General features: G+C 42.7%; 2 protein-coding genes and 1 long non-coding RNA gene across 4 annotated transcripts; 1 reads left to right on the top strand and 2 right to left on the bottom strand.

Annotated features, from left to right (window-relative positions):
• Positions 1 to 831: 831 nt before the first annotated feature.
• IntS4 (integrator complex subunit 4) lies at positions 832 to 4,262 on the bottom strand. The gene is made up of 2 exons (XM_001354291.4): positions 2,045 to 4,262; positions 832 to 1,970 (listed from the first exon to the last, which is right to left on the bottom strand). Exons 1-2 carry the CDS (start codon positions 4,133 to 4,135, stop codon positions 984 to 986), a joined length of 3,078 nt encoding a protein of 1,025 aa, XP_001354327.1. The 5' UTR covers positions 4,136 to 4,262; the 3' UTR covers positions 832 to 983.
• A 41-nt stretch (positions 4,263 to 4,303) lies between these two features.
• Positions 4,304 to 5,539, top strand: LOC26532263 (uncharacterized). The gene is made up of 3 exons (XR_004470553.1): positions 4,304 to 4,660; positions 4,723 to 5,194; positions 5,276 to 5,539. It is a non-coding gene; the product is annotated as an uncharacterized lncRNA (long non-coding RNA).
• Positions 5,088 to 6,710, bottom strand: LOC26532491 (uncharacterized). 2 transcript variants are annotated; one of them, XM_015186906.2, is made up of 4 exons: positions 6,537 to 6,694; positions 6,256 to 6,472; positions 6,142 to 6,191; positions 5,816 to 6,083 (listed from the first exon to the last, which is right to left on the bottom strand). In XM_015186906.2, the coding sequence occupies exons 1-4, from the start codon at positions 6,565 to 6,567 to the stop codon at positions 5,830 to 5,832; spliced, it is 552 nt and encodes a 183-aa protein (XP_015042392.2). In that variant the 5' UTR covers positions 6,568 to 6,694; the 3' UTR covers positions 5,816 to 5,829. The 2 variants fall into 2 exon arrangements, with proteins under 2 accessions (XP_033240604.1, XP_015042392.2); XM_033384713.1 differs by lacking the exons at positions 5,816 to 6,083; positions 6,142 to 6,191 and adding an exon at positions 5,088 to 5,109 and having other exon boundaries at positions 6,537 to 6,710.
• Between the last annotated feature and the right edge of the window lie 5,476 nt (positions 6,711 to 12,186).

Genomic DNA, 12,186 nt, shown 5'->3' with positions numbered 1-12,186 from the left:
ATACGATGTATCTATAGCCGAATCAGGCTGCGTCACCTGCACGAAAACGCAAAGTGTTGCTGCCCGGACGATTGATTTAAGAACCAAATTTTGGATGGGCACAATCTAAATTACTCTGGTTATGGTGTCAAATTTATGTTAATGCATCAATAAGTCATCTATTTTTTTTCTTGTTGCAATTAAGAATCGGTTTGTTGTATATTTAGGCGCTTACATTTTCATTTCCCCGAGGAAAAAGTTTCCTTTGTGAAATTTTCAAAAATGAATCAGAGCTTTTCTGGAAAAGAATCCTATTTGCCTAGATTTTTAAAATCTGGTCAAAGCAAAAAGCTTGAGCTGAAAATGATTTGTCTATCGTTGAGACTAATGGTTCGAATTTCTTCTATGCATGTTCTAGCATCATTCATGGTTATTATTTGTATCTTCTTCAGTTTTCTGGCCCCTTTTTAAGTAAAATATTTGATTAAAAAATGGTAGTTCGCAGCGATGGATTTTTCTTCGATTGATAAATCACTTTCGCCACTCCATTATGATTGCGTAAGTTTAGCTATTGCGATAGTTTCTCTGTCTGCACTGGGAGGTCTTTGCATTATATAAACAGTCGTATCGATAGCGAGGAAACCCAATTTCCAAAAGTTTAAAAATCGCATATCGGCGCTCAGAACTAATAATAAGCTAATAAATCTATATAAACAAGTTTTGTTCCGAAAATAGCCGAAAAACAGAGAAAACTGCATAGAAACAGGATGATGCGGCTAAATCGACTCTGGTGTTGCATGAATGCTTCCGCATGTGGCCAAAATTATGCATGACAGACTGTAAGGTGGCATAGAGGAAAATAATATTGTTATTTAATTGGATAATTTACAATGTTACATCTCTAATAACTAGTTTATCCATGAGCAGCTTCGTTGCTTTGTCTGCTTTCCGTACTGCTTCCTTCTTGACTTTACAGATTCTTTAGTATAATTGATCTCTTCCCGCTAAATTCCTCGCCGCACTGGCTTTGGAGCAAATAAGACCTTCGCTGGCTTGCAAAGCTCTAGCTCACTGCCCGGCCGCACAGCCAGGCACAGCTGAATCTCCACGAGCGACGCCTCTGTCCAGACGCTGTGAGACAAGAGGATCGTCGTCCTTAGACGCACATTCGTTTCGTGCTCGCCCTGCTCAGTCATGATGGGCTTGAAGTCCGTCATTTTGGGCACCACTGTGTGCATGTGCTGATCGGGGTACTTGATCTTGATTCGCATGTCCGCCTTCTGCGACTCTTGCAAGTTGTCAATCTCAGCCACAAACGGAACGGCTGCAATCAGACCAGCAGTCACCTTGATTACATTGTCCTGGGACTGCAGCGGGCACGGCTCGATTATGCTGGCCATACAGCGTCTGATCTTTTCATTGGCAGGCGGCAGAGCTAATGGCGGGGCATTCTGCACCAGGGGCAGAATCTCGCGGAAGACTCGGCCTGGCTTGGGATCCGTGATAGCGTCTAGTTTGGACAGTAGCTGACGTGTGAAACTATCCGGCTGGACGTTGTTGGCCGATGATTTTATGGACTTCTCTTCCTCTCCCCCGATAGCCACAATGGTTGGGATTGGGAGCAGCGGCTGCTCTTCATCCTTCGTGTTGGCCTTTATGTACTCACTGATGTCCCCTGCAGTCTGGAGCAGCATCTGGCAGGGACCAAGGGCGCTTTGCGAGCGATCCTTCACCACAAGGACCAGATGCAGGGCACTGGCACGCAGCCGCAACTGCTTTACCTGTAGAATGTCCCAGTAGCTAAGACCCGAAAACGTGTGCTGCAGCTTGAGACACTTGGTGACGAGGGCGGCCAGCGATTCCTTCAGTGGGACACGACTTCTGTGCGCTCTAGCGCAACGCTGCATCTGCTCAATTTGAATCTGAGCGGACAGGAAAGTTTCCAGAAAGTTTGACGTCCCATACAGTCCCGAGTCGATGTCCCCAAGGCGCTGGAGAGAATACGCAGAGAATGAACATATTCTAATGGTTTCGGTTTCATTCAAGGATTCATAGCTTAACTTACTTGAAGATTGGACTGGGCGGTTTTAAGTAATTCCACGCGACCGTCGGGCATGGTCACGATCTCGTCGATGTGGCTGAGAATCATTTTGAGGTATCCAGCGGAGCTTCCAGCCTTCTTGACCGCATCATCGATCCGATGTTTTGTGCACGAGGAGGAAGCACCCTCGATGGGCAGCTGGGGGACCAGTTTTGGCATGCTGTCCCTTAAATACGCATAGTGGCGGTGTGTGGCCGTCGGCAGGAGGCTGATGATTGGCATCAGATGCTCGGCTGCATTGAAGACAAGAATAAGTACGCAGAGGTAGGTGGGATCCTCCACATCCCGCTCGGGGGTCTCGAAGAACGGATGCACGTAGAGAAGGTGAACGGCCACAGCCATGACAAGGTGCGGATGCTTCTGTCCAATCTTCCGCATGCAGGCGTAGGTGGAATGACGATCTTGCGGATACTTGGCCAACACATCGAGCAGCTTTTGGACCACCATCAGCAGGCACGTTTGTGTCGAGACCCGGCATGCGCCCAGCATCAGATGCAGGCCTTCCCTCACGTCCACCGAGTAGTCTTCCAGCGAGCTCAGCATGGTCTCCAGCTGATCCTCCCGCAGAACTATATGTCGAGCGATGGCTGTCAGACTGTATATGGCCTTCAGCCGGACATCCTCAATCTCGTCGTTGAACATGTCCACCAGGAAGTCCAGGCTGGTCAGAGCAAAGTCCGGCCGCGACAGTGCCAGCTTGCACATGGAGGTGACAGCAGCCGTTCTCACCTCCAAAAACTCATCCTCTAGACCGTGGATAAGGGCCCCGCAGGCCCCACTGGCGATAATCGATATGCTCCTGGCATCTAGGTGCTCCTGTGGAGCATCGTCCGCCCACCGCTTGCCCGACGACCACTCGCCGCTGGCCACCAAACGCGCCCCGCGCTCGTGGGCCGTGCGCTTTCTGCGCAAATTGCTCATTAACTTCTTGTCAAGCGTCTGATGGAGAAACTCTCGACTGACGTGGGTCATACCGCCCAAAAGCTCGGCAGCCAAGACACGAATCTGCAGCGAGAGATCACACAGTGCTTCGCACACTTTGCTGAACGCGGCATCAATCATTCGGATGTCTTCCTGCTGGCGCTCCGAGGCAATAATGAAGTCGGGATGACGGTTGCCCAGCATGTACACCAGTCGCAGGGCTTCCTTTCGCACGCACTCGTAGTCGTCTTTCATTGCATCTACGGCCCGCTTGTAGAGCACCGCCGGCAGGTTGGATCCCCGCTCGCCCAGTGTTAGCAGAGCATGCAGAGCCTGCGCTCGCACCCCTGAATCCTGCGAGTCTATGTAGAAGGCCAATTTCCACGCGTAGTGGCGCTCGCCCTCCATTCGCGTTGCGAACCGGCCAATCACCAGCATTGCGTTTTTCTGCGTGTGTGTGGAGCCAGAACGCAGTGCCTCCTTGGCCAGATGAGCAACTTGTGTGTTGTAGGCCATCGGGACAAGGTGACGCCGGCGATCACCGATCCGGTAGAGACACATCATTCCCTGAGCCAGAACCTTTTGTGAGGTCTCCTTGCGTAGTAAGTAGATTAGGTGGTCTATGATTAGAATGACGCCCGCCTCCGTGGTGCACTCACAACCTAGGCCGGAGAGCAGCTCCAGCAACTTGACCCGCACCGAAGTGTCGCTATCACGGTCCTGCAGCTGGAACAATTGATATATTTTCGCAGAGGCCTCTTTCAGCTCGACCATATCCACATCTTCGTAGCAGATCTCATCCGTGATCTTGACAAGCACTTCCAGTAGCTCCTTGGTACTGCTTGGGCTAATGGTAGCGGTTGCACTCGTTGCTGTAGCCCCTGTATTACTTATTGGCAGGGGTGCAGCTGGGGGTACAGCTGCCGGCGTTGTCGTTGCTCCACCAACTCCACAGGCGCCTGCTACTGCAGTAGCTGCTCCCAAATAGGGATCGAGCTGTGCCAGCACCTGCAGTTTTCTTTCCACTGGCTTTGCTTTGGCGGCCACAGTTTGAAGGCGTAGTTTCTTGAGTGGCGGCGCTCCATCAATGGTCTCAACTAAGGACCCGTGAGCCTTTTTGAAGGCCAGTGCCATAATTTTACTATTTTGTTGATGCAATTTCAATTTGTAATGAAATTCTCCGTAAAATATGAAACGAAATGGAATGCAAGAACATCGATGATACTATTGATAATATCGATAGTGTAGATGGTTTTCTGCGATAAATTTCAACCATCGATGTATAGTTTGAGAGTAAAAACCCTCCTCTGGGCTCTGCACACTGAGCCCATCCCGGGGGAATGGTGGGATATTTTGACAGATGTGAAACTCCGATTCACACTGCCACCATCGACCATCCGTCAAAAACAGCTGATGCCAATAACAAGTTCATTCAATTTGCGCGGAAGACATATTAATTCTTGGTTCTTATAATGGATGATGAAGATATAGCAATTATTTCGGCTGTGGTTCAACAGCAAAATATTTTCTTGCACCAACTAATAATGTTGCTGTCAATGAATAATGATGATGACGACGATGACTTTAAAATTGGCGAGGATGAGATGCTTGACTGGGTAACTGCCATAAAAACACAAAGGCCAGGAAGATTATGGTCGTGTGAGTACTTCTACTAACTTCAACCATAGTTTAACGTACAAGGCCATTTTTTATGTTTTTAGAAGCGGTTCGGGACATTTTGGGAGCAAGACTTACCAGAAAACAACGAGGCGTTTTTCAAGGAGAGTTTCCGAATGGAGAGGCCCTGCTTTGATATTTTAGTGAATCGGCTTGAAGTGCTGCGAAAGAAGGACACCAACTGCCGAGCTGCAATTCCTTTGGAAAAGCGCATCGCCATTGCGCTATACACTTTGGGCTCGTCCTCTGAGTACCGAACAGTTGGCAGGCTTTTCGGTGTAGCTCCATACAGTGTGTGTAATATCCTGCACGAGTTTTGCAGAACACTTATCAACGAGTTTTCGAAGGAGTACATGTGGCCCCATTACCTAACTTCCGACAAAATTGATGAGTGCGTAAAGGGACTCGAGGCAATTGGGTTTCCTCAGTGCCTAGGTGCAATTGGTAGGAAATCAAAAAGAACTTCAGCAATATGTTTACATATAAATTGGTTTTTAAACTTTTATTGGATTATAGGTATGCAAATATCTTGCACAAAAATATGTATTTAGCAAGTTGGTTTAATGTCCTAAATTATTTAAATCCGATTCTTTTTAGATACAGATTTACATATGTAAATATCGGCTCTGCAGGAAGGTGCAATGACTCGATGATATACCAGAAGTCAAGCCTTGCAAAACATATCGAAGCATCGGCATTACTCCAAGAGAAAGCCAAGGAAATAAGCGGAGTAAACGTCCCTGTAATGCTTATCGGGGACTCGGCATTTAGGTTTTCTAAAAAGCTGATGAAACCTTACCCGTTTTCCACAGTCGCCTCTTTGGAACAGCGCACGTTTAACTACAACCTTTCCAAAGCTAGGCGAGTGGTGGAAAATGCATTTGGGCATTTAAAAGCCAGATTTCGAATAATCGGAAAAGGTCTTGATAGCCACCACAAAAATAATAGCGCCATAATAATGAGCTGTTGTATTTTACACAATATATTAAATATGCACAACAGCGCGATTAATGAAAATTGGGAGCTTGCAACAAATGAGCAGCGCGAACAGCCCGATACCAGCAACAGTTCTGCTGACTTTAATCAGTCAGCAGAACAGATACGATCTGCAATCGCAAAATATTGTGTAGACCGTAATGAAAATTAAAAACTCATTTATTTTTATTTTTTAAAACTTCTAATAAGTCGTTCTGGAATTTTGTTTGGGTGCTGATGAAGTCCTGCACCATCTTATCCTGCCTAACGTGGTGGCCCTTTTGTTGTTCGAGACGCTCCTGGGCGATCTCTGCCAGCAACGAAATGTCGGTCTTTTTCTTTTTCTTTGGCGGAGGCCCAGACAAGGTGCTGGAGCTACAAGATCCGTCCAGGTCCATCTCAATAATATCCGAAAAGTACTCATCAGGATCTGCAATGAACACCTTAAATGAAATATATTTTTTTAGCAATAAATTAATAAAACTTACTGTCGTTGTCCAATGTGCTCTGCTCCATGTTGTTTATCCATGTTTCAATCCTGCAAAGTATAAAAAAATAGTAGGTTTCACAATCTTTTATTTGGCAGAGTCAATAATATTTACCTGTATTTTTTGGTCATGTTCTCGAGCTTTGTCCTTATCTCGCCCCATCCAAGCTCAATCCCAGCCTCCTTCATGGACTCGGCCATCTCCATGTACACATGTGAATTTTTGCGTGGTCCGCGCAAATCTTCAATTTTCTCCTGCCATAGGTCAATCAGCAGCTTCTCAAGCGCGGCACTCCATTTCACCCTGCCGCCTGCTGTTGTTCTCTTGTTTGCTGCATTGTGTAATAATATTATATATTATAAACAATAAAAAACAAATATATCTATTCGACGGACCACTGGAGGAGTTTTCTGGCACTAAATCCATTTTATTAATAAGTTTTTCGAAAATTTGGTCTTCTGTCCTTCCGAGCTGTTCTGTTGTTGTTTTTTGTTAATTTTGTCACAATCATTGTTTACGTTTTCGCAGTGAATACCATTTTTCCATTGTGAATGACAATTATTCAGAGTTGCATTTGAAAACCATCGGCTAACTATCGCATAGAAACGTGCGGTTTAGGAACATCCAAAATGGATGGGAAATTTTCGGACCGGCAAAACCAAAAAACACTGAATGGCAATGCGAAATAGTTCGCGCCAATTCGTAATTCGAATATTAAATACTAAAAAAATAAATAAATAAAACAGACACAATACAAAATGGAGAAACCAGAAATTGGTGGTAATAAGTAAACAAATTATGTATGAATTTCCTTTTTTTATTATTATTATTTTGCAGCTACTAAATTAACAAACAATACACGCGAGTCGAAATGGAGTGCATAGATGGAAAATTTCGCTATATACATTTGTTATGATGGTACTGCGGACTTACGAGGATCCTAAATAATTCCGTTAATGCCGACCGGCACAGATCCAACTGCGGCTCTAGTATCATTTCTGCAACCAAAGCGGATTAAACTGGAAAATCTGCTGGAGATTGTTCGGAAAATGATTCAAGTCCACAAGGAGCAGCAGAAATTACAGAATGAGCACCAGGAAAGAAATTGCTAGACGCCAATGCCAAACTAACTTCCAAACAGAGTTGCTGCAATTTTTAAGGGAGTCCAAAGATTAAAGTTTATTGTAAATACTTAGGACGCGACTTAGGACTTTGTAAATGGTTTTCATTGATACTGAAAACATGTCTACCATGTCTGCAACAGATTTGCCCAACTGGTGATTATAGTAAATCAATTGGACAACGTCAAAGCTTAGTCTTTTGCAAGGCATTTTAAAAATTTCAGAAAGTTAGTCTGTAGATGTGCACCGGTCAAAATTTCGCAACCAAATCAAAGTCAATGCAGAAATAGAGCAGCACTGAGCAACGCCAAAAGCATAGATTACGGTAAAGTCCCTTTTTTCTAAGAACGAGATCAAAACAGAGCTCGAAAACGAAATGTGTAAAGAGTTTCTTGACAGTGTCAAAAATGAGTAGTCATTGTTTTTGTTGTTTTGTAAGTTACCTATTTATAGTTTTGTTATTTTTTTTTTTTCCAAAAACTACTTTATATTTAATCCCTAAATGGTTATGATTGATACAATTTGATAAATTTGAATCAAAGGCCATTATTTTCTTATCCAAAGTAAAAAAATTAAATTTATTTTGAGTGTGTAAAGAGTTTCTTGACATACTGTATGTATATATGTACATATATAGATTGTTTAGAAACAACAACTTTTAGAAACACTTCACAGTCCAGGTTCAACAAGAACTGGAATTCCTGTGTGTAAAACTGATTCTTCCCGCTTTCGCTATATTAATTACTTGTTCGTATATTCCACCTTGTTTGGAAATCTCAATTTATGAGCAGCACTTGTCTGTTTTAACCGCTGTTTCCTCCTCGCTATCAGGTAAAGATCATATGATAGTTCTTGGTGACTTCAACTTGCCAGGCGCTGTTTAGTCATCGGTAAACGAGTCTAGTAACCTTCTGCCTTCTCGACCTGTCCCTGTTTCAAGTCAAGTTTCAAGTTTTCAAGTTTCAATGTGAAAAATTCCTTGGGTCGATTGCTTGATCTGTGCTTTGTATCGTATCCGACCATAGTGTTGTTAACCCGACCCTTCCGCCCACTATACCTGAAGACGCCTACCATCCTACTTTCGAAGTGTCACTAGATATAGTACCAACTGTATTGGATCGGTCGAGTAGGCTATCTAAGCGAGTCCGCTGCTTTCGTAAAGCCGAGTTTGCGAAGCTTAATAACCTCATTAGGGATTTTGATTGGTCCTTCTTATACTTGGGCACTGATGTCATAAAAGGCACAAACATTTTTTACAATGCTCTTGGCACATTTTTTGATTCTTGTGTCCCGCTTTAGATCTGAAAAACGCCCTTGGTTTACCAAAGAGTTATCCATTTTAAAAAACTTAAGATCAAGACTTTAAACAAAATTTTGAGGAAGTTGGTTCTCCTACTTCTCACTCTCGCTATGTAATAGCTCGGTCAAACTTTTCGTTCTTAATGCCCAATGCTATAAGAACTACCTATCTCGATGCAGGATAAGTTTTTCATAGGACCCAAAACAGTTTTAGCTTCGTAAACAGTAAGTGTAAAACGTCCGCACACCCATCCTTGCTATCATTTTGTAAAACGTCGGCAAATAATGATCAGGCAATTGCCGATTTTTTTGCCAAATTTTTCCAATCGACCTATTCTGAGGAAACCTACTCTGGTCAACCGTATTCATACGGATAACCGAGGTAGAACGGCATTTTCGGTAGCTTGTTAAATGAATGTTCTTTACTTCATGATCTTCGACTAGTCAGGCCGGTGTTTTCACCGGGTCCAGACGGGGTTCCAGGTTGTGTACTAAGGTACTGCGCCGAGGCACTATGTGGGACCCTTGCTTAAATTATTTACCCTGTCCATCGATTCTTCTATCTTCCTCCCGATCTGGAAGAAATCGTTTACAATACCTCCACATAAAAAGGTAGCAAGTCTGACGCAAAAAATAATAGAGCAATAGCTAATTTATCCGCTATTCCTAAAATGTTTGAGAAGGTTTTAACTCCGCACTTGCAACACATCTGCAAGTCTCTTATATGTCGAACTTAGCATGGATTTATAAGGCGGCGATCAACCGATCGAACCGGCGAACTTGTTAGAGTTTACCTCTTTCATTAACTTAGAGACAGATGGTATATAGTAAAGCATTAAAATCTGTAAACCATTCCCTTCTAGCAAATAAATTTGACCTTTTATTAATGACTTTCCTTCGGTATTAACATACTCTCGAGTACTCGGATGATGTTAAGCTCTGTGTCCAGTATAAGGAAATTTAATTTCATTCTCGCTTGCAATCCGAATTCAACAACTTTCGGTCATGGTGTTGTGCTAACTTGTTACACCTTAATGCTTTGAAATGCAAAGTTATGACATTTCACCGTTCTAGCCCCTTGTTGGCTCCCTATACCCTATTTGGTGGTTCCCTTGAGAGAATAACCCTGGAGGATGATCTTGGCGGAGGTATCTATATGTACAGGTATATAGGGACTCATGACTCCTATCTTCCGATTCGATTACGACCTCGAATTCTGGTCGTCGATCAGCTTGGGACAAAGAGACGGGGCCGTAACTTCTCCACCACAAAGCGTTCAATCAATGAACGGTTGGGAACGACATTAGCTCCCCCTCAAGGTTGTGTTCGCTCTGAGCGCTTTCAGGCAACAACATAGATTTCAAATTGCTTTAATTGTGCCTTTTTTTGTTGCTGCTGCTGCTGCTTGCTGGATGGCTTCTTCGGAAGATTGCATCCGCAACTGATAGCCATGTCCAAGATTATAAAAACGACAATTTCCTAATATTTTCCTCCTTTTTTCCTTCTCCCCGTGGCACTTACCCCAATCGGATTCAGCGCTGTAGGGGTTATGACGGCAAAAAAACACAATATTTTCCTCTCCCCCTTAAATTTCCAAACACAACCGTTTCAAACTCTTTTTGATTCATATTTTTGCTCTTCACTACTTTTTGGGGACGATACACAATCGGCTCAAACGAAGTTTAAAAGGGAATGGCCAATAGGGATACCAGCCTGCTGACGGCAAGTCCTCTAATAGGTCCTCTAATTTTCCACAGAGAGAGCCTGACGAGGGAACCTGTTAACGCATTTTTATCCATTGTTCGCTTTTCCTCTGAGCACTAGATGGCGCCACGTCAAAATTCAAAACTTCCTGCTACAAGCTCGACAAATCCCTGCTCTTACCAAGGCCCAATAAAAATGATTGAAAGGTTTGCTGTTATTTTAGATTTGTATTCTTTGAATTCAGAAACCTTAGCCGCAAATATTAAAGTATATTTAATTGAAATGGATCTCCATCCACACAAGTGAGTTGGACTAGATTTCCATGGCAAGTAGGTAAGCTGCTATTTAAGGGGAGGTTCCCCTTCTAAGGGGAATATATAAATACTAAATACTTTGAATACTTAGTTATTCTGCGAAAACGTGTTGTTAGGTTTCATTTTTTCCAGCGCGAACACACCTTTTTCAATACGAGGTGATGATACGATGGATATTCGTCTTCTACAATTAAGGACACTAGAACGTTTTAGATACATAGTTGAGACGCATATATATTTTTATATATTTGTATATATTGCTGATGTAGTATTTAATGACATTCGTAGGATCCACTTAGTTAGCAAAAAGCGTTTCCATTCAAATTACTACGATACTTAATTATTGGCAGACTTTCCATCTTCCAGGACAGCTTCCAGATCTTAATCCATTGTTCGTCTTACTGCCATACTGCAATTGCTCTATAGATCGTCAATTGTTTTCTGTGTGGAGTGGCTAGGGAGTTCTATGAAGGTCTTCGAGGAGTTGCAGTCTGATCGCCGCTCAGATGAAACAAGGCCTTAAGTGCCAATATCAATTGCCGTATATCCGCGATAAGGACTGCATAGACACACAATTGGAATTGTTGGGTTTGGATTGAATAGAATAATTATTAGACGGGTTAGAGGGATGGTAAAAGAGTACAAAATGAACTTTTTTTCTATGGTTTATTTTTCATTATAGGTTTTACAGCTTACACATTTTCGTTTTCAATTTTCGCATTTGATCTTGTTGCTTCTGCTCCTTTGCAAAGATCTGACTGTTTTCTTTTTGTTTGTGTGGTTGTTACTTATTAGATACATTCTGTTGCTGCTGTTGTATATGAATTTGTTAATCATGGGTTTTTTTATTTATATTTGATTCGCTAAGACTCACTTAAAAAGGGTATTCTGAACTCTTGTGTTTGTTCTGCACAATTCGTAAGTTAATTTTGTTTAGGTCATTTCTTATTGGTAATAACTATACGCAAGAAAGTGTTGCAAAAGTTGGATATAATGGAGTGGTTATATATGTAAGTAGTTCTGTTCTTGTAGCTAAACATTGTACACATATGTATGTATGTACAAACATACTCTTACGTAGTCGTACATACATACGTGCACATGTACAATGCATATTGATCATCTGAATCTCAGTATCGTTATCATCGGTATACATTTCACTATCGCTTGTGTTATACCTTTCTCGTCTCGTCTCGTCTCGTCTCGTCCCGTTTCCTTTCGCTTCGTTTTGTGTTTGTTTCTTTTTAGGAATCACAGTATTGTGCAAATGACCTTCTTGTTTGAGTGGTACAAAAACTCGATCTTCAAGCAGCATATATGTACATATGTACATACATACATATGAACATATGTAAGTACATACGCTTCTATTTATGTTTCTATGTAAATGCAAATGCAATTGTAAATGTAATGTAAAATAGAACCCGACACAGGCAGTGCAGTTTTGGGTTTGTATGGTTCTCACCCTCTTACCCATGGTGGTGCAGAATTCTGGTTCGCTTGGATATCGATCCGGCACCGATATCGAACGATTTCATTCCACCGATGAACACTTTTTCTCGAAACAAGAGGAAATATTTTCTTGGTTTTGACTTTTGCTATTGACT

Source organism: Drosophila pseudoobscura, chromosome X (assembly GCF_009870125.1).
Source record: "Drosophila pseudoobscura strain MV-25-SWS-2005 chromosome X, UCI_Dpse_MV25, whole genome shotgun sequence".
NCBI classification, from domain to species: Eukaryota; Metazoa; Arthropoda; class Insecta; order Diptera; family Drosophilidae; genus Drosophila; species Drosophila pseudoobscura.
Note: the sequence above shows the minus strand (reverse complement) of the source record. Positions and strands in the feature narration are given on the sequence as shown.

What these genes read in the sequence shown, in the direction of transcription:
- LOC26532491 (XM_015186906.2), bottom strand. Translation starts at nt 6,567, where the DNA reads ATGGATTTAGTGCCAGAAAACTCCTCCAGTG. An exon ending in GCCAGAAAACTCCTCCAGTG is followed by an intron (nt 6,473 to 6,536) that starts GTCCGTCGAATA and finishes TACACAATGCAG; the next exon opens with CAAACAAGAGAACAACAGCA. An exon ending in GAGCACATTGGACAACGACA is followed by an intron (nt 6,084 to 6,141) that starts GTAAGTTTTATT and finishes TGTTCATTGCAG; the next exon opens with ATCCTGATGAGTACTTTTCG.
- IntS4 (XM_001354291.4), bottom strand. Translation starts at nt 4,135, where the DNA reads ATGGCACTGGCCTTCAAAAAGGCTCACGGGTCCTTAGTTGAGACCATT. An exon ending in CCGCCCAGTCCAATCTTCAA is followed by an intron (nt 1,971 to 2,044) that starts GTAAGTTAAGCT and finishes TATTCTCTCCAG; the next exon opens with CGCCTTGGGGACATCGACTC.